General features: G+C 44.1%; 1 protein-coding gene across 1 annotated transcript in view; it reads left to right on the top strand.

Moving 5' to 3' along the window:
• Positions 1-85: 85 nt before the first annotated feature.
• Positions 86-20,973, top strand: part of RBBP4 (RB binding protein 4, chromatin remodeling factor) — a 22,677-nt gene continuing 1,789 nt past the window's right edge. The window contains exons 1-11 of the mRNA XM_084787886.1: positions 86-243; positions 825-972; positions 6,858-7,003; positions 11,589-11,762; positions 12,057-12,172; positions 12,292-12,452; positions 12,551-12,677; positions 13,910-13,987; positions 16,430-16,506; positions 16,740-16,797; positions 17,296-17,406. Of these exons, the coding sequence (XP_084644012.1) occupies positions 228-243; positions 825-972; positions 6,858-7,003; positions 11,589-11,762; positions 12,057-12,172; positions 12,292-12,452; positions 12,551-12,677; positions 13,910-13,987; positions 16,430-16,506; positions 16,740-16,797; positions 17,296-17,406 (1,212 nt within the window). The 5' untranslated portion in view covers positions 86-227. The remainder of the gene's footprint in view (positions 244-824; positions 973-6,857; positions 7,004-11,588; positions 11,763-12,056; positions 12,173-12,291; positions 12,453-12,550; positions 12,678-13,909; positions 13,988-16,429; positions 16,507-16,739; positions 16,798-17,295; positions 17,407-20,973) is intronic.

Raw genomic sequence — 20,973 nt, 5'->3', positions numbered from 1 at the left:
GCATTGGCCGGGGGGGCGCGGATGCTCCACCCACCCCTCCGAACCCCGCTTCCCCATTGGCCGAGGTTGGCGCGAAGGCGCGCGAGCCCGCCCCCCACGCACGGGCCGCAGGAAACAATAGAGGCCGCGCGCGGAGCGAGCGCCCCGTCGCCTCCCCGCCCCTCCTGCAACGCACGACCCCGGGATCTCCCCCTCCTCCTCCAACCCCTCCCGGCTCGCCTGCCGCCATGGCTGACAAGGAAGGTGAGTGTGGCGAGGCCCTCCCGGGAGGACGCTGGGTGTCGGGGCTGTGTCGTGGCCTGTTAACACGGCCTAAGACGGAGAGCAGGCCCGACGGTGGCGAGCCTAAGTCCCAAGCAACTCCGGCGCGGGGAGGGAGCTTTCCCTCCCCCCTCGGGGCGGGCTAACGGCGCCCGGGCTCCTAAGGAGCGGATGCGGGGCGACGCCAGCTCTCGGGCCTGGGCGAGAGTGAAGCTCGCGTCGGTCCCTCTGCCTGGCGGGACTTGGGACGCCGCTTTCCTCCCCCAGGCCCGATGCGCTGGCTTCCCCTCCGGGGTTTTGTGGACTTGGCGCGCGCGCCACTGTGCTCTGAGGCAGGCCAGCATCGCCTCCAAGGATTAACGGAGCTGCTGGCTCGGGGTGGCCCGGGGACTTTCGGGCCCGCCGCGGCGGAGAGCCGCGATGGTTGCCTGCGCCCGGGGAGATGAAGATGAAATCTCCATTTCGGTGTCACAACCTGGGAGCCGCGCCGGTGGCTTTGGAGAGGTTTACTCGCCTTCCGTTTCTGTTCTCTAACTGGATTTGTTTTGTTTTGAACATTGTAGCAGCCTTTGACGACGCGGTGGAGGAACGTGTGATTAACGAGGAGTACAAAATATGGAAAAAGAACACCCCTTTTCTTTATGACTTGGTGATGACCCATGCCCTGGAGTGGCCCAGCTTAACTGCCCAGTGGCTTCCAGATGTAACCAGGTGACGCCAATCTCTTGAATATTACTTTACCAGCTCATCTCTCTTCATTGGTTTTCCGTGTTTTTCTCTCCAGTCCCTCAAAGAGGGCATATAATCAGAGCCTTATGGGTATTACTTTTTTTTTTTCCCCTCCACCAAAAAGTAAGGTAGAAAAGAGATCATTTTGTAATTTACCTTGCAAGAGAATACGTGGTTTTTTCCCCCTTCAACACTGAGTCGAATATTACTTACAACTGGAGTTGGTCATGTAATATAAAACTTGATGGATTCCAGAATGTATTGTGTCCGGTTTTCATAAGGAAACATTTGAATTCTTAAAGTCTTTTATGATTGCAAGGTTAATAACAAGATAAATCTGAGACCTGCCTTCAACAAATACATTGCCTGGTTAGAGGGGCAGGTATTTCAGCTTTAGCTAAGTAGTTAGGTAACACCTGAAGAGGGCTGGGGGCTTGAGCACAGACTGGCAGGGACTTTGAGCCTCAGCACAGAAGGTTGGATTGGGGGGGGGGGACCCTGGGGGCCTGGAGAGTGAAATTATATACACAAAATGTTGTCTGTCAGCTTGAAGTACCAGGACTAACTTGCAGAAGGAAGTGGCCGCACAGAGATAAAGGCAAATGTAGATTACTGTTGTAAACTTGGCAAAACTACTAAATTCCTTTGAAACTTAGCGTTAAGATATGTACAAAATTTGGTTGTGAGAGTGATTAGGTTCAACAAGTAGTGGAAATTTGGAGCAGTGGCCCACGCCTTTAATCCCAGCACTCGGGAGGCAGAGACAAGCGGATCGCTATGAGTTCGAGGCCAGCCTGGTCTACAAAGCGAGTCCAGGACAGCCAGGGCTAGTCACTTTACAGCCTGATCCCAGCCCTCGCCTCCCAGTCCCCATTTAACTGCTCTCTGAGAAGGGAGGGGAGGGTATCCCCTAAGGGGTACCAGCCCACCTGGCCAGACAAGGCAGCCAGCTAGGGGGAAGGGGTCCAAAAGCAGGCCACAGAGTCTGAGCTGGTCCTCACTCTATTGTTGGGGACCCACATGATGATCATGCTGTGCGTCTGTTGCTTATGTATGAGTAGGGCTCTAAGTCTGCCCCTCGCGTGCTCTTTGGTTGGTGATTCGGTCTCTGGGCCGCCGTGGGCCCAGGTTAGTTTACCCTGTAGGTCTTCTTGTGTTCCTGATCTCTCTAGATCCCTCCCCACAAAACTCCTCAAGCCTATTGTTTGGCTGTGAGTCTCTGCATCTGTTTCCATCAGCTACTGGATGAAACATCTCAGAACGCAGTTATGCTAGCCTGTCTGCAAGCATAGCAGACAAGAGTTGTTTTGTTTGAGGTGCTAGGAGTTGAACCGTGTGTGTGTGTGTGTAATAGAAAGTTTGTGTGTGCTTTACTAGTAATTTAAGAATGAGGTTGCTGGAGCTGGAGAGATGGCTCAGTGCTTAAGAGCACCGCCTGCTCTTCCAAAGGTCCTGAGTTCAATTCCCAGCAACCACATGGTGGCTCAGAACCATCTATAATGTAACCTGATGCCCTCTTCTGGCCTATAAGCAGACAACAATGTATACCTAATAAATAAATCTTTAAAAAAAAAAAAAAAAAAAGAATGAGGTTGCTACCTTTCAAGCAGTTTTGAGGGAAATGGAGACCTTTATCTGAACAGTGCTGAGCAAATCCATGCCAGATACCTCGAAGTTTGGAGGTGGGACTTTTTTTAAATGTGTGAGTCTTTTACCTGCACATATGTATGTATCATGTGTGCAGTGCCTGCAGAGGTCAGAAGAGGGCTGGAACTCCTTGGAGCTGTTGTGAGCTGCCGTAAAAGTGTTGGGAATCAATCCCTGGTCCTCCGAAAGAGCAGCCAGTGCTCTTTTAACTGCTGAGCCCCTCTCCAGCCTGTGGAATTGGGACTTCATTATAACCAGGTCCAAAAATGTTGAGAGCTTAGTAGAGTCATTTCTTCTTCAGTGCTTGTTAAGCCATTTGTGTTAAGAGGAATATGTGGTGCTACACACCTGTAATCCCAGCTCTTACAGGGCAGAGCAGAAAGATCAGGAGTTCAGCGCTAGCCTGTGACACTGTCTAAGGGGGGGGGACCTGCATGGTGGTACAGGCCTATAATTCAGTACTCACAAGGTTGAGGCTAGCCTGGATTACCTAGTAAAACTTTGCCCTCTCCAAAATGTATTTGTCAGAACAATGAGTCCCAAATTTTAGCCATTACATACCTTGTACATAATTAGAGGGGACCCTTCTACACACAATCTTTATTTTAATTTCATGTGCGTTAGTGTTTTGCCTGCGTATAGGTCTATGTGAGGCTGTTGGAGCCTCTGGAACTGGAGTTACAGACAGTTGTGAGCTGCTGTGTGGGTGCTAGGAATTGAACCTGGGTCCCCTGCAAGAGCAGCCAGTGCTCTTAACATTTAAGCCATCTCTCCAGCCCCCACACACTCTTTTAAGTTGGGGGAGGAGGGGCAGAGCAAAAGCCTGTTTGCATCTTTGTCTGTCAAATTTGAACAGGAATTACTGTTGGTATCTTGAGACACAAATTGGATCTTCCTGTTTGACCTTTAACAGTATCTTTTCTAGGGTGCCATACTGGCTTCTCTTCTTTGACACATTTTAAGTAGTTGGCTCTTTGGCATATCCTAGGTATTTAACTTAATCCCCTCAAGCAGTTTTTAAGCCTTCACTCAATCCTATTTGTGTAGCATCTTTCTCATCTAGACAAAGGGTTTCAGGTTGTACAGCACAGTCAGCTGGAGGTGGTGTAGGTTGTGCTGTGTATCCTGCCCTCCAGGGCTTCTGATTCTGTAGAACCAAGAGGCGGCATTCCTCACTGGCATTCCTCACTGGTGTCTAATGTCACTGTACTGTTGGTCCAGCTCTGCTTTATAGCCTAGATGAACATAGACGGTACTGAGTGGTGTCTCTTCTTTGAAACTTAATATTCCTTGTTCCCTACAGTCTAAAATCCAGACTGCCTTAAGCTGACAGTCAAGAAGTTAAACAGTGATTTTAATCATCTTTCTAGATTTTTCATTTGGCTTTTCCACTTTCAAAACTAGAGTTGGACTTTGGTTTTAGGTTCTGTTACTTAGTAGCTATGTGATCTGAGCCACATTGCTTAATTTCCCCAAATTTCAAATATTTTCACTTCAGATTGGGCTAATTCTTGGCAAGGTGTGGTGTTGCATGCCTTTAATCCCCCCACTCGGGAGGCAGAGGCAGGTGGATCTCTGCAAGTTCGAGGCTAGCCTGGTCTACAAAGTGAGTCCAGGACAGCCAAGGCTACATAGAGAAACCTTGTCTCGGGAGGAAAAAAAATATTTTTTATGGTTGTTGTCTTAGTTTGCTTTCTATGCTGTGATACAAGACCATGAACAAAAGTAACTTGAGCAGAAAAGAGTTTATCCCAGTTTACAGTCTATGATCTATCATGGAGGGACACTGCTTCCTGGCTTCAGTTTGCTTTCTTATATAACTCAGAATGACCTGCCCAGGGATGGTATTGCTCATGGTGGGCTAGGTCCTACATAAATCATTAATCCAAGGGTTGCCTACAAGCCAGTCTGGTGGAGGTAACTTTTCAGTTGGTATTCTCTTTTCCGAGTTGACTCAAGCAAGGTGACTGTTGAGTTGATAGACTAACCAGCACAGGTTTTGTGTTTTGCTTTTTTGACTGTGTGGTCTGTATGCCACTTAATGAGCCTGATGCCTGGAGAGGCCAGAAGAGAAGAGGGTCAGATCTGCCGGAGCTGGAGTTCAGCATGGTTGTGAGCCAGCGTGTGGGTGCTGGAAACTGAACCCAGGCCCTCTGCAAGAGTAGCAAGTGCCCTCTCAACAGCTCCTGCACATAGCTCTTTAAGGAACGTCTGCCTTGTTTTTATTTTGAGTTTATGCGTATGTATATTTTGGCTGTTTGTGTATATGGATTTACGGAGGCCAGAAGATGGCATTTATTTTCCCTGGGTCTGGATTACAGAGAGTTGTATGTCTCCATGTGGGTATTAGGAATTGAACCAGAGTTCTCTGGAAGAGCAGCAAGTGTTCTTAACTGCTCAGCCAGCTCTCTAGCTCCAGGGAGTTGTGTGTAATCATCTCAGTATTTTCAGGTAGGAGTGTATTTCGCTCAGTGGTAGAAAGCTTACCTGAATGTATAAAGCACTAGTTTGGGGATGTGGGCCAATAGATAAACGATTGTTACAGAAATGTGAGGATCACAGGTCAAATCCCAGCACTGGCATAAATAGCAGCACACCTGTAATTCCAGGAGGCAGCTAGGATCCCTGGAATTCAACTAGCTAGACCAGCAGAACTAGTGAGCTTGGGTTCAGGAGAGAGATTCTGTTTTCAGTCTACCTGGAAGAAAAACGGTCAAGGAAGAGAACCATTGTCAAGTTCTGCCCTCCACTTTGCAAACACAGACAGGGTTTCTCTGTGTAGCCCTGGCTGTCCTGGAACTCTCTAGACCAAACTGGCCTCAAACTCAGAGATCCACTTGCTTCTGCCTCCTGAATGCTGGGATTAAAGGTCTGGGCAGCCACTGCCCAGCTAATGTTCTTTTGAGGGGGAGAGGTACAAGAACTCTTGAGCATGACCAGGCCCAAACTCTGCTTGTTGGCTTTTACAACCTTAGTTTCTCCTCCCTTTTTCTGATTCTTTTACCTTTTAACAGAGGTCTTGGTAAACAAGAATATATTGGAGTATTTAATCATTTTCTTCTCATTCATTATAAAGAATGTATGCTTAAGGGCTGGAGAGATGGCTCAGTGGTTAACAGCACTGCCTGCTCTTCCAGAGGTCTTGAGTTTAATTCCCAGCAACCACATGGCGGCTCACAACCATCTGTAATGTGATCTGGCCTACAGGTGTACATGCAGGAAGAACACTCAATACATAACAATAATCAATAATTTTTTAAAATGTATTCGTAGTCACCTTTTTATTTCAATAAACTGGGAGAAAAGTAAGTTTCCCTAGAGTAACACTAAATTTTTGGCCAAGTTATGTAAAAATTGAGTACTGTGTTTGTGCTCCAGCTTTAATAGAGGGACATTAGAAGTAGGAAAGAAACTGGCAGTAGACTCTGTGGGTGAAGGTGCCTTCTGCTAAGCTTGACAACTTAAAGTTGGTTACCTGGACCCATGTGACGGGAAGGAACAACAGTTGTCATTTATTTTATTCTATTGGAGGGAAGGGGTTGTGGGTGCCCAAGTGTGTGTGGGTGCCCAGGATCTCCTGGGGCTAGAAGTTCAGGTATTTATGGATCACTTGGCATGGGAGCTGGGAACTTTAGTCCTATAAGAGCAGCAAGCACTGTTAACTACCTGCTTTTTTTTTTCTTTTTTCTTTTCTTTTCTTTTTTTTTTTTTTCCAAGACAGGGTTTCTCTGTGTAGCCCTGGCTGTCCTGGAACTCACTTTGTAGACCAGGCTGGCCTCGAACTCACAGTGATCCACCTGCCGCTGCCTCTTGAGTGCTTTTAAAAGTAGGAAATATAGTGGCTTTGGTGATGACTCAGTAAAATGCTTGCCTTAAAGCATCAGGGATGTGAGGTTAGTCCCCAGCACCAATGTTGGGTGGTGTGTGCTTTAAGTCTTGATTTAGGAAAGCAGGAAACAGGAGGCTCACCAGCCAGGCTAACCTAATTGGTGAGCTCCAGACCAATAAAGCAAGCCTTGTCTTCAAAGACAAGCATCTTAAGAGTGACAGCTAATTGTCCTTTGGTCTCCTCATGCATATGTGCTTGGGCATAGAAGGTTTTTTGTTGTTTAAGTAAGAAATTGAATTGGTTGGGGATTTTTATTATTGTTCTTGTTCTTGCTGTTTTGTCATATGTGCACTACTAGGATTTCCTGAATAGTGATAATTTGTTGTTACAGGCCTGAAGGAAAAGATTTCAGCATTCATCGGCTTGTCCTGGGAACACACACATCGGATGAACAAAACCACCTGGTGATAGCCAGTGTGCAACTCCCTAACGATGATGCTCAGTTTGATGCATCCCACTACGACAGTGAAAAAGGAGGTAGGAGGGACTCTTCAGGATGGAAGAAGTCAAGTTGTATGGGTTGTATCATCGTTAAGGAGGTACACAGTTTGGTCAGATAACCGCCTAAGTTATGGGTAAAACTAGTTTGCAATCCAAAAGCTAAAGGTCTGAGTTCAAGGTCAGCCTGGTCTACAGAGTGAGTTCCAGGACAGCCAAGGCTAAAACAGAGAAACTCTTGTCTTGAAAAAACAAAAACACCACCACCCCCAAAAAAAGCTAGTTTGCAGCCAAGACGTAATCAATACATAATTTGGTTCTATATATTTGCTGTAAACTGCCCTGCACTAAATTGGTCATGGTGGGGTTACTGCAGTTAAAGAATTGATCCAAATACAGAAATGATTAGTTCATAGGTTTGGTTTCCACTTTTTTTAAGTGAAGGAGCATTTTGCTTCCATGTATGTCTGTGTACCATTTGTGTGCCTGGTGCCTATGAAGGGCCAGAGAAGGGTGTCAGATCCCCTGGAAGTGGGGTTATTGGCATTTGTGAGCCACTAGGAATTGAACCTGGGTCCTATGCAGAGCAGCCAGTGCTCTTAATTGCTGAGCCATCTCTTTAGCCCCACATCTTTTTCTTTTTTTGTTTTGTTTTGTTTTGAGACAGGGTTTGTTTCCCTGTGTGGCCTTGGCTGTCTTGGGCTCACTTTGTAGACCAGGCTGGCCTTGAACTCACAGAGATCCACGTGCCCCTGCCTCCCAAGTGCTAGGATTAAAGGCGTGTGCCACCAGGCCCGGCTAGCCCCACATCTTAAACTAACTGTTTAAAGCACAGGTGGTAGGAGGATGACAAATTGCAAGCTAGTTTGGGGCTAGTGATTCTCCATCTCAAAATAGAAAGCATGGTTTACCCAGTACCTAAAACATGCAGTGACTCTGCTAGTACAGTTTCATGGGGGTGTGGGGCTATAGCCTTTTTTTTTTTTAAAGATTTATTTATTTTATGAATATGAGTGCTCTGTCTTCATGCACACCAAAAGAGGAACTCAACTCGGGCTCTGGAAAAGTAGCCAGTGCTCTTAACCTCTGAGCTAGCTCTCCAGCCCTAGGCCATAAAGTCTTAATAAAAAACCTCTTAGAGGAGTGAGGAGGGGATGAAAAACACCAGATTATTTTTATTTTTAGAGACAGGGTTTCTCTGTGTAGCCCTGGCTGTCCTGGAACTCACTCTGTAAACCAAGCTGGTCTCACTCAGCGAACTGCCTGCCTCTGCCACCCAAGTTCTGGGATTCTTGGGTTTTTTTTGTTTTTTGTTTGTTTGTTTGTTTTGGTTTGTTTGTTTGTTGTTTTTTGTTTTTCAAGACAGAGTTTCTCTGTAGCCCTGGCTATCCTGGACTTACTTTGTAGACCAGGCTAGCCTCCAACTCGCAGCGATCTGCCTCCCTCTGCCTTCTGAGTGCTGGAATCAAAGGTGTGCTCCACTACACTTTTATGGCCCTCAAACCAAAATATCAAAAGGGCAAAGTCAGTAGGAGAAGTTGCCTTGAATAAACCCTGACTCAGAAAGTAGATAATGGGCTGTCTTATTTACTACATTTATACTCCAGAGAATCAATACTTACTATTGTGATTAGCAGAAAGAACCGTTCATTATGTGTAGGTTTGTTTGGGATCCAGCTGTTAGCCAGGATTGCAGTTGTGCTATTTAGTTCTGGTCATTCTGCGTTTAATCTGTGATACAGAGTGCAAACTAGGTTGTTAGGGTAACTCAATTATGAGTCTGTGTAGTTTGCCCAAGTGAATAATTTTTTCAAAAGTTATTCTTTAGGTGACCATATATGGTTGGTTGTAGGGGGAAAACACTGGCTTTAAGAGTGTGAGGATGGCGGAAATCCTGTTTTCCACTGTCCAGCTGTGTGGGTTTTGTGTACATTTGCCCTGAGTCCAGTTCCTATCTGTTAAATGAATTGTCTTTTTTGTTTGTTTTAATGAGTTCCTGGGCAATTGAACCTAACGTTTGTGTGTTTAAGGCCAAATGGCTCTTATTTACTGAGCTACATCCTCAGATCTAAATGAAATAATTTTTTTAAATTATATTTGGGTGCTGGGGTTGTAATTTAGTGGTGGGATACTTTAGCATATCTGAAGCCCTAGTTCCACTTGGGCATGAAAATTACCACAGTAGCAGATGGGGGAGGATCATCACACGTTCAAGGCCGTAGGTGGGCTGCATACTTGAGACCCTGACTGAACTGTCTCAAAAGGCCTTCGCTTCATCAAAAGTAGTAACAAAAGCAGTGGTGTGATTAACAGCTATGGATTTTTAAATTATCACAGTTCTCCAGTGCTTTGCCCCTTCTCCAATAACTTTATAGATTGGTGGGTGGGCTTGGTCCTTAGAGATGTAGGAGAGTCATGACTTGAGTTGATCTCATCAGTGATGGTACAGTTGTGTCTAAGTTAATGTCTGTCTGTGGGTGCTGGGTTGTATCTCAGTGATAGTTTACCAGTCTAGCATTTGCAAGACCTTGGGCTCCATATCCAGCCCCACAAACACAAGGCAAGCCACTTCCTACCTAAGATAAGCTACATTCTAGAAATTTCTTTGTGAGATATAATAAATCATTGATCTGATAAAAAATATTTTAGCTATTTGGCTTGTGCTGTTAAAATATATTCTTTGAGATTCCACAAGGTTTATGGTCTAGAAAAATGACTCTTCTTAGAAATCAGAGTGACAGAGCTTTGTGTGCTGATTGTACTGGTTAGGAAGAATGTGCATGTTCCCTCTGGGGTGCTGGAAATACTCTGGGAGTTTTGGTTTTGATTGGTTGGTTGATTTTAGGGAGAACGCTTTGCGGGCTCTTTTTTGTTTGTTTGTTTTTGTTTGTTTGTTTGTTTTAAAGACAGAATCTCTTTGTATTCTGGGCTGGCCTGAAACTCCTTAAGTAGTCATCAACTCCTAGTGACCCTCTTAACTTAGCCTTGTTTACAAAAGGTTGCTTTTAATGGTGCTACTATTTTCATGTACATGGCTGTTTTCCCAGCATTCGTGTCAGTGCGCAGGGTGCCTATGGAGGCCAGGAGAGGGTGTCAGACCCTTAGGACTGCAGTTACAGTTGGATATGGGGGCCACCTTGTGAGTGCTGAGAGTCACCCCGGGTCCTCTCGGGAAGCAGTCAGTGCTTAGTCACCAGTGAGCCAGCTCAGGAGAATGTTTTCACTCTGGTCTACACGGAAACCCTCATGGAGATCTGCTCATTTCTGTTCTGCTGTGTTGTGCTTTGGGTTGGTTATAACGGTGTTTTGCCTTTGAGTGTGTGTTAGAAAAAACGAACTTAGGAAGAATTTTTTACCCAAGTTTTCTTTGTTAATATATCAGACCTTTCCCATTTTTAATGGCCCTTTTGTGTATCTATAGTGGCAATCCTAATTTAAAGTAGGTGTAGTGAGGTGGTAATGTGCTTATGTGTGGCCTTTGGTTCAGTCTGCAAAAATAGAGACACATGCTATCCTGTGTTAAGCTTGGGTTGAGAGCTGCATATGGGTAGTACATGCTTTGTTATCTCTACTTGGAAGGCAGGGTGATCTTGAGTTTGAAATAAGCTGGGCTATTAAGACATGGACAGACCCTGTCTTCTAAACAAAATAATGTTTGGATTCTCCAAGGTGAGTTTCTACTGCTGTATTTTAAGTAGTTGTCCCAAACTGAAATCATGCATTATATGATTGATTGCCCCTTTTTCTATGGGTTCTGCCAAGCGTTGGCTTTTCACCTGTATTTTGCTGCTTTGATAGTTACACTTTTTGGAGGGCCGGAGTTGTGGCGGTTGTGTGCTTACTACCATGTGCTTATCACTTACCATGCTACATCTTCTCTAATATTTATGATGTGTGCCTGGATGTGTGTGGTGTTTGTGTATGAAGGTCAAAGGGCAGCTTTGCCTTCTACTTTGTTGAGGCAGTTTCTTAGCTGTTCTGTAGCTGCAGTGAATGCTCCAGGCTGGCCCGAGAGCCGCCTTTCCTAACCCTGTGTTACATCTTTTGTATGTTGTAGAGTTGGAGGTGTATGCAAAGGTTTAGTGTGTTCCCCACCCCACCCTGAGACAGGGTTTCTCTGTGTAGCCCTGGGTGTCCTGGACTCACTTTGTAGACCAGGCTGGCCTCTGCTAGGATTAAAGATATGCACCACCATGCCTAGCTTTGAGCCTTTTTTTTTTTTCCCCCAAAGACAAGGTGTCACTGTATACCCCTGGCTAGTTGGCTAGTCCAGAACTCTGTCGCTGCCACTCTAGAGCTAGAATTGAAGATGTATTGCACGGTGTGTGCATGACACGCAAAATAAAGATGGTGGCTCAGGTCTTCAATCCTAGTACTTGAGAAGCAGAGGTGTAGGTGCTTAGGTCGCTGTATGTTTTAGGCTAGCCAGGGCTACAGTGAGACCCTGTCTCAAAATAAATGAATATAGTAAGAATTATTTTGAGGTTGACATTTACCTAATAGTCCAACGGTGTTAACTCATATACTCCTTTGCACTCTGAAAATGTTTTCTTCCTTTAGTTAGGAACACTTTAGGGATACAAGTATATAATCTGGTGATTAAGTACTTTATGTTTCTATACAGAATTTGGAGGTTTTGGTTCTGTCAGTGGGAAAATTGAAATAGAAATCAAGATCAACCATGAAGGAGAAGTAAACAGGGCTCGGTACATGCCCCAGAACCCTTGCATCATTGCAACAAAGACTCCCTCCAGTGATGTTCTTGTTTTTGACTACACAAAGCATCCTTCTAAACCAGGTACCTCCCTCTTAATCAGATACAACATATTCCATATACTCAGAAGTACAGTTCCAATTCCTTGTGATTTTATGACTTAACATCTTATGATTTGTATTGATATGTGTGGAATTCTTCTCAAGGGATATAGTTCTTTTACGTAGAAGAAAATAATGACTGTATAACTTCAGCATTATATATCTGATAATAATGGGTCTATATTTTGTACAGTGGATGGTTATGGCATCGTCTTGCTTAATAAGCCCAGAGGCACAGTGGGCTGAATACTCCTGATGTAAATCTGTTATTTTGCAGACCCTTCTGGAGAGTGCAACCCAGACTTACGTCTCCGTGGACATCAGAAGGAAGGTTATGGGCTTTCTTGGAATCCAAATCTCAGCGGGCACTTGCTTAGTGCCTCAGATGACCATGTGTGTATCCTTGCAGTTTTGAAGCAAATCTGGGATTGTTACCAGTTGGGTTTTTTTGGGGGGGGGGTATATGTGGGGAAGTGAGAATCTTTTATATAATGGTTCATTTTACATTTAAGACCATCTGCCTATGGGACATCAGTGCAGTTCCAAAAGAAGGGAAAGTGGTGGATGCGAAGACCATCTTCACAGGGCACACGGCGGTAGTGGAGGACGTTTCCTGGCATCTTCTCCACGAGTCTCTGTTTGGGTCAGTTGCTGATGATCAAAAACTTATGATGTGAGTGGAACCAATTGTTTATTTTTTACCACATGTTTTCAGAGTTTTGTATCAGTCACCATTTCAAGCTTCTTTTCCTGCTCTCTTTTTCAATTAAGTTGGGATACTCGTTCAAACAATACTTCCAAGCCAAGCCACTCAGTTGATGCTCACACTGCTGAAGTGAACTGCCTCTCTTTCAATCCTTACAGTGAGTTCATTCTTGCCACAGGATCGGCTGACAAGGTAGAGTTGCCTTGTTGGGGTTTTTTTTGTTTTGTTTTGTTTTAAAGATTTATTTATTATAGCTGGGCATGGTGGTGCACACCTTTAATGCCAGCACTCGGAAGACAGAGGTAGATGGATTGCTGTGAGGAGTTTGAGGCCGGCCTGGTCTACAAAGTGAATCCAGGACAGCCAAGGCTACCCAGAGAAACCCTACCTCGAACGCCTCCCCTCAAAAGGAATTTTTGTTTGTTTGTTATGTACACAGTGTTTTTTGCCCAAATGGACTTCTACGTGCCAGAAGAGGACACCAGATGGTTGTGAGCCATGATGTGGTTGCTGGGAATTGAACTCAGGACCTTTGGGAGAGCAGCCAGTGTTCTTAACTCTGATCTATCTCTCCAGCCCATGTTTGGACTTTTTTTGTTGTTGTTGGTTTGTTGAGGTTTAAATTCTTAGGGGCACGGATATGTTCAGCTATGTCATGTCTTCATCATGGTGTACATTTAATGCCCATTAATACCAGATCTCCTGGAATAGGATTTACAAACGTGTGTGAGCCACCAGGTGGGTGCTGGGTTAATGTTTTCGTTAAAGGTTTTTGTCTTCCAAATTTGGGGAGGTGGGGTTCAAGACAGGGTTTCTCTGAGTCCCAGCCCTGGAACTCTCTTTGTAGACCAGGCTGACTTGAACTCATCCACCTGTCTCTGCCTCCCAAGCACTGGATTAGAGGCATGCACCACCAAGCCTGACCTTGTTTAAAAAAAATTTTAAGAGCCTATTAGGCTGGCAGGATGGCTCATTGAGTAAAGACACTGACTGCCAAGCCTGAAGATCTGAGTTCAGACCCAAATGACTAAAGATTACCAACTCCACTCCTGTTAGTTGGCCTCTGATTTCTGCACAGTTGTGATGGCACATGTGTATATACATACACACACTGAACAGATAAAATGTAGGGTGCCAGAATCTGCAGTTGGGATGTAAGATACATCAAACTGTAAAGTAACTTTAATAATTAATTAAAAAATTTAAATTACACTATTTATTTGCTTAACACACATATGCCATGACACTTGTGTGGAGGTCAAAGGACAGCTTGCCAGAGTTTGTTATCTTCTTCCACTCTGTGGGTTCTGGGATCAAACTCATGTTATCAGTCTTTACAGCAATCACCTTGTCCACTGAACCATCTTGTTGTCCCTAGGGTTTTCTTACTTGATAAGTTGATATTGATTTTTTTTTGTGCATAGACTGTTGCCTTGTGGGATCTGAGAAATCTGAAACTCAAGTTGCATTCCTTTGAATCACATAAGGATGAAATATTCCAAGTAAGAGAAACCGATGCTTCCCTCCCCCTCTTCTCCCTTCTCTCCCTTTCTTTCTTCTCCCTTTATCTATAGAAAATCTGCTCAAGTTTGATACTTTGAATAGAGTTCTAAATAAGAAAATTTTGGGACTGGAGAGATGGCTCAGGTTAAGAGCGCTGTCGGATCATAACCATCTGATGCCCTCTTCTGGTGTGCAGGTGTACATGCAGGCAAAAACACTATACATAACCATCAAATAAAGCTTTTAAAAGAGAAGAAAATATTTTACATCTCTGTTGGCTTCTTGGGATATTAAGAAAGTGGTGCCGAATTCCTGGGTGCAAACCTTGTAATTCCAGCACTTGGGAAGCCACAGTGGAACGGCGGCCAAGTAGAAAGACCCTCTCATAAATCAGGGAGGGCCTGGCTTGCCCAGCATGTAGGAAGCCCAAGTTCCATCCCTAGCGCCCCATAAACCAGCATAGTGGAACGTACCTTCAATCCCAGCACTGGGAAACAACAGGTCAAGGTCATGCGTGTCATAGAGTCAGTTCAAGGCCAGCCTCAACCAAAATGGGAAATGAGTCCTAGTCTTAAGATTACGGGAAGAAGGTATATGTATCCATGTGTTCTGCTTCCGGGTTAGTCCTTAAACTTTGTTTTTCTGGCTTAATTTTTAGAGACAGGGTTGTTCTGTGTGGCTCTGGCTGTCTTGAACTGGTGTTGTAGAACAGGCTAATCTCAAAATCTGAGGTCCACCTACCTCTTCCTCCCAAATGCTGGGATTAAAAGAGTGCACCACCGCAACCTGGCTCTTTTATGGGGGCTGGAGAGAGATGGCTCAGTAGATAAGAGCATTGTCTGTTCTCCCAGAGGTCCTGAGTTCAATTCCCAGCAACCACATGGTGGCTCACAACCATCTGTACTAGAATCTAGAGCTCTCTTTTTGGTGTGCAGGTGCACATGCAGATAGAGCACTCATGCACAATTTTTTTTTTTTAATTTGTGCTGGGCGTGGTGGTACATGCCTTTAATCCCAACAGTTAGGGAGGCAGATGCAGCTGGATCTCTGTGATAACAGCCAGGGCTATTACACAGAGAAACTCTTGTCTTGGGGGGGAAATTATTTTGTGTGTGTAGGTGTTTTGCTTGCACCTCAGAGACCAGAGCTGGGGTCATTAGATCCCCTAGGGCTAGAGTTACAGGTGCTTTTAGAGCTGTGTGCGTGCTAGGAATTGAGCAGTACTATTCTAGAACCAGTACTTTTTCTTTTGTTTTGGTGGGAGTGGTTTTTTTAAACAAAGTTTCTCAGTGTATCAGCTCTGGCTGTCCTCAAACTCACAGAGATCCACCTGCCTCTGCATCCCAAGTGCTGGGATTAAAGGCGTGCACCACTAAAACCAGTACTCTTAACCACTGAGCCACGTCTCCAACCAGCCTTTTAAAGATAGTTTGCTGTTGTAGCCCTGTCTGTCAGATCAGGTACCTGTGGAGATCCTCTAACCATTGCTATTTAGAGTCCTACATGCCACTTCTTTAAAAAATAGGTACATCTCTCTGACGCAAACAAGAAATGGTTGCCTGCTATTTTAAGACATGTGGTCTAAGACATTGTGAGGACTGCTTTACAGCATTTTCTCTCAAGCCTAAATCTTATGGTGAAGCCAGGCATGATGTTATATGCCTCTAATCCCAATAAAAGATCATCCTCTAAATAGCCTAAATATTGAACATATTTTGTTGTTGTCTTGGCTCATTTCGCTTTGTTTATGATGGTTGCTTTGCTTGAAAGAGTATATAAATTCTTTCCTAACTCATTGGCCAATAATGCCTTCTTTGTGCCATTAACTAGCACTTTCTTAATAAATAGCAGCAGGATTTGTGATTGTTGTGTGTATCTTTTACCTAACATTGTAAGGAATCTTTGGGGCGAAAGGTACAAGTACCTGGAACTCCAGGCTTATTGTGTATTGTGTGGCACATAATGAACAGTTGAGAAAATAGAGATTTGTGCCATCTGTCAATATTTTAGTTTCTGTGTCAGAATTGAACTTTGACTAAAAGCCAGAATTAGGCATGAATAATTTGCCAGGAAGAAAAGTAAAATAAGATTTTCAAAAGAGTAAGTTGAAGCTAATGTGTGATGACTTGTGCTTCAGTGTCAGGGTCTGGGTGGAGCTGAGGCAGGAGGGGGTGGAGCTAAGGCAGGAGGATCCCTCACAGGAGGGTGAAGCCAATTTGGACTCTGCTCCGAGGCCCTATTGAGAGGGACAGTGGGACGGAGTGTAAAATGCAACAGAAGCTAATATTCTCTGTCTCATAATGAGTTACTTTCATATAAGAAGTATCTGTCAGCTTTAACAGGGTTCTCTGCCTTTTTATTTACTAGCTTTTGTAGGATGTAATTGGAGATGTTTTGCTTCTGTTTTCTGATTTGTATTTTTCTTCACTCTTGGATAATAGGTTCAGTGGTCACCTCACAATGAGACTATTTTAGCTTCCAGTGGTACTGATCGTAGGCTGAATGTCTGGGACCTAAGGTGAGTTGTATCCATGAAGTTACTTGGGTCCGGGGTATTTTTGAGACAGGGTTTCCCCGTGTAGCCCTGGCTGTCCTGGAGCTTCCTCTATAGACCATGCTGGCCCCAAACTTAGAGATTTGTCTGCCTCTGCCTCCCAAGTCCCACAAAGCTTGGCAGAGTTACTGTCTTTACACTTTTCAAAAATAGGTACTCAGGGTAATGTTTTCTGACTTAAAATTCTTTTTTATTAGTAAAATTGGAGAAGAACAGTCCCCAGAAGATGCAGAAGACGGCCCACCAGAGTTGTTGGTATGTTACAAACCTTTCGGACACTTTGGGGTCTTCTGTATTTTATTTTACTTTATTTACTTATTTATAAATCAAGGTTTTTGTTTGTTTTTAGTATTTTGTATGTGTGAGTGCTCTATCTGCTTGTACATCTGCATTCAAGAAGAGGGCATCAGATCCCACTTACATGGTTGTAAGCCACCATATGGTTGCTGGGAATTGAACTCAGGATCTGTGGAAGAAGAAACAGTGCTCCTAACCACTAAGCCATATCTCCAACCCCGTCTTCTGTATTTTATTTTGGTTTTTCAAGACAGGGTTTCTCTGTGTAGCCCTGGCTGTCTTGGACTTACTTGTAAACCAGGCTGGCCTCCAACTCACAGAGATCTGCCTACCTCTGCCTCCCTGAATGCTGGGATTACAGGCCTGCACCACTATGCCTGGGTGTGTGGGTGTGTTTTAAATAGTGAGCTGGTTTAATGTCTAGATTTAATGTCTTTGTTTTGGTCTCTCTTTTAGTTTATTCATGGTGGCCACACTGCCAAGATATCTGATTTCTCTTGGAATCCCAATGAACCTTGGGTGATTTGTTCTGTATCAGAAGATAATATCATGCAAGTGTGGCAGATGGTAAGTGTTCAGCCATTTGTTTAGGGGACGCTAAATACATGAGACATTTCATTCATACATACATATATGTATACAGAGACAATCGCCCTCATTAACAAAGAATAAAATTATAGAAATCTAATCATACTTCAGCTGCAAGATACAATTTCTGGGAACACAGCTTTCAAGTAGGATTTGGAGCAGCAAAGTATATAGAAAAAGAAGCATCAAGATCAAGATACAAGGGAGCTGGAGCGGTGGCTCAGAGGTTAAGAGCACTGACTGCTCTTCCAGAGGTCCTGAGTTCAATTCCCAGCACCCACATGGTGGCTCACAACCATCTATAATGTGATCGATGCCCTCTTCTGGCCGTGGGTGAATATGTAGGCAGAGCACTATATACATAATAAATAAATAAATGTTCAAGCCAGACATGGCACATGCCTTTAATCCCAGCACTCGACAGGCAGAGGCAGGTAGATACCTGTGAGTTCAGGCCAGCCAGGGATACACACAGAGAAATCCTGTCTTTTTTTTTTTTTTTTTTTAAGTGTATAGTGGTATGCTCCTTAAATCGTAGCACTCAGATGACAGAGAGGCGGGTAGATCTCTCTGAGTTTGAGGCCAGCATGGTCAACAAAAGCTAGTGCCATGACAGCCAGGGCTACACAGAGAAACCCTGTCTCAAAAACCCAAACAAAAAACACAAGAACCACATAAAAGCAGCCAGTTGGAGCCGTCTACACTCTCCATATAACAAAACAAGAGTACATACAAGAAAAATCCCAAAATCTCTGGTAGAGAGTTATTATGTAAATGACCCACTTTCACTTTTGTGTCCCTGACTCAAATGGTTTTCTTCTAGGGCCCAAGACAGGGTTTCAGTGTGTATCCCAAACGGGCCGTGTACTCACAACTGCCTTACTGCCTCAGCCGCTTGCATGAAGGAAGATAAGAGATAAATATATACTCATACTTTGTAGATGCAGCTGCCTCTGTGTTGTTTTCTTCAGATGTGACTTCAATACTTACATGTCTTTTCCTTTTTCGTTGTTGTTTATTTGTTTTGAGGCAGTGTCTGATGTAGCCCTATCAGGATCAAACTCATGGCCCTTCTATTTCCACTTTATGTCAATTGCCTTTCTTTGGTTTTTTGGCTTTTTGTTTTTGTTTTTGTTTTTTGTTGGTGGTGGTTGGTTGGTTGGTTTGGTTTTTTGAGGGGGTTTTTCTGTGTACCTTGGCAGTCTTGGAACATGCTGGCTTCGAACTCACAGCATTCCACCTGCCTCTACCTCCCTGAGTGCTGGGATTACAGGTGTGCACCACTGCACCCACCTTTGCTTTGGTTTATTGAGACAGTTTCTCTGCCCTGGCCTTGCTTTAGAGACCAGGCTGGCCTCAAACTCAGAGAGGTCTACCTGCCTCTCTGCCTTCTGAGTGCTGAGAGTCAAGGAGTACACCACCACACCCAGCTTATATGTTGATCCTGATGCTGTGTATATCCTTAACTGCTCCAAAGCCTTTCTGAAAGCTGTGTGTTCCCAGAAATTTGAGCTTGGAGCTGAAGAATGGTTAGATTTCTATAATCTCATTCTATGTTGAATCATAGTCTCTTACAATAAGTATTAAAGAATTGACTGGGGTTCTTGTATCATGTTTATTTTGAAGTTGTCATAGTATAGACAACATTCATTTTATAAGATTTAGGCAGGGCATGGGTGCACATAGCTTTAATTCTAGCACTCAGAAGACAGGGAGGGCTGGAGAGATGGCTCAGCGGTGATCTGGTGCCCTCCTCTGGCCTGCAGATGTACATGCAGACAGAGTACTGTATACATAATAATAAATAAATCTTTAAAAAAAAAAAAAAAAAAGACGAGGACAGAGAGGGAAAGCTCTTGAGCTTAAGGCTAGACTATGTAGTGAGTTCCAGGACAGCCAGGACTACACATAGAAACCCTGTATGTTGGGGGTGGGGGTGTTTAGCAAGAATAATGTGATTATATCAACATGGTATCCCTGAGAGAACCAGAGCCAGGAGAGCCTGGCCATGCTTGTTTCAGGAGAGCTATCCTTTCGTAGCTTGCTTGTAGGGCTGTGACTGCTTGAACTATTTAAGTCTTATATGTGTGTTCTGCTGAGAATGTGGAGAAATACAAAAACAATTTGAAGAAGGAATCCATTAGTAGATTATAATCTTGAGGCTATGAGGGCTTAAAGGTTTTGTTTTGCATACATGTGTATGTTTTGCCTGCATTTATCTATGAGCATCATGTGCATGCAGTGCCCCTGGAGGCCAGAAGAGGGTGTCAGATCCCCTGGGACTAGCGATACCATGTGGGTACTAAATGAGCCAGAGCTCTTTGCAAAAACAATTAGTACTCTCTGCTACGGAGCCCCAGTAAAAGGCTGTGTTGCTATGTTTTGTGTATAACAGACTGCCTTTAATTCATGGCAACCTACCTGTGCCAGTTTTCCAAGTGCTAGTGTTAAAGGGCTAAAGGACAAGCTGGCCTATTGGTGCTCTGGAGAGAGAAGCTCAGTGGCTGTGTTTCCTGGGTTTTATTTTACTAGGTTTTACACCGCTGAATATAGGGGGCTTGTTACTGACACTGTTAAGTTTTATTTTGATGGGGGGATGGGACTGGTTAGTTGGGGGGGGGTTGTTATTGTTTGTTTTGTTTTTTGAGACAGGGTTTCTCTGTGTAGCCTTGGCTGTCCTGGACTCACTTTATAGACCAGGCTGACTTTGAACTCACAGGGATGAGCTTGCCCGTGCCTCTGCCTTTTTTTTTTTTAAACAGCACTTGAACCTGGGGCTTTTTGTGTTCTAAAACTGTTAATGCTGTGAACCCAAAGGAAGTTTGGACTCATTTAGCAACTTTAATCTGTGTGCTTGTTTATACGCCATAGTGCCGTGTGAATAGTATAAAGGCACATATATAGTTTGTTTTTGTTTTTTAATTTTTGTAATGTTTTATCACTTATTTTTTCATAGCAGTAAGCAGTCTTTAACTGAAGATCTGTACTTCTGATGGCATGGTTTGTCAAAGACACGTGGCTAAACTATTGATTTTGTAATAAGGCTGAGCACATGTCAGCAGCTTAGGTTTTTTGGTTTGTTTCTTTGTTTTTTCTGTTTGTTTTGTTTTTTGTTTGGTTTTGGTTTTTCCCGACAGGGTTACTTTGTGTCGCCTTGGCTGTCCTGGACTGACTCTGTAGACCAGGTTGGCCTTGAACTCACAGCAATCTGCCTCCAGAGCTCTGGGATAACAGCTTGGTTTTTAGATGATCTTTGTTGGTTTTGGTGAGAACTTTGAAAGCCCTGGGGTGTTATTTGTGTTTATGTGTAGTGTGTCTGCTATAAGTGTGTTGGTGTCACACGAGGCCAGAAGGCAGCATCTTTGGTACTTTGGAGTTGGAGTTCCAGGCAGTTGTGAGCTGTATAACATCAGTGCTAGGAGCTGAACTCTGGTCCTTTGGAAGAGCAGCAAGCATTCTTCACCACTGAGCCATCTCTCCAACCTTGATACATTATATTTTAAAACAATTTTATTTCTTGTCATGCATCTATCTAAAATTACATGA

The sequence above is a fragment of the Acomys minous genome, assembly GCF_964271855.1.
Source record: "Acomys minous genome assembly, chromosome: 6".
Lineage (NCBI taxonomy): Eukaryota > Metazoa > Chordata > Mammalia > Rodentia > Muridae > Acomys > Acomys minous.
Note: the sequence above shows the minus strand (reverse complement) of the source record. Positions and strands in the feature narration are given on the sequence as shown.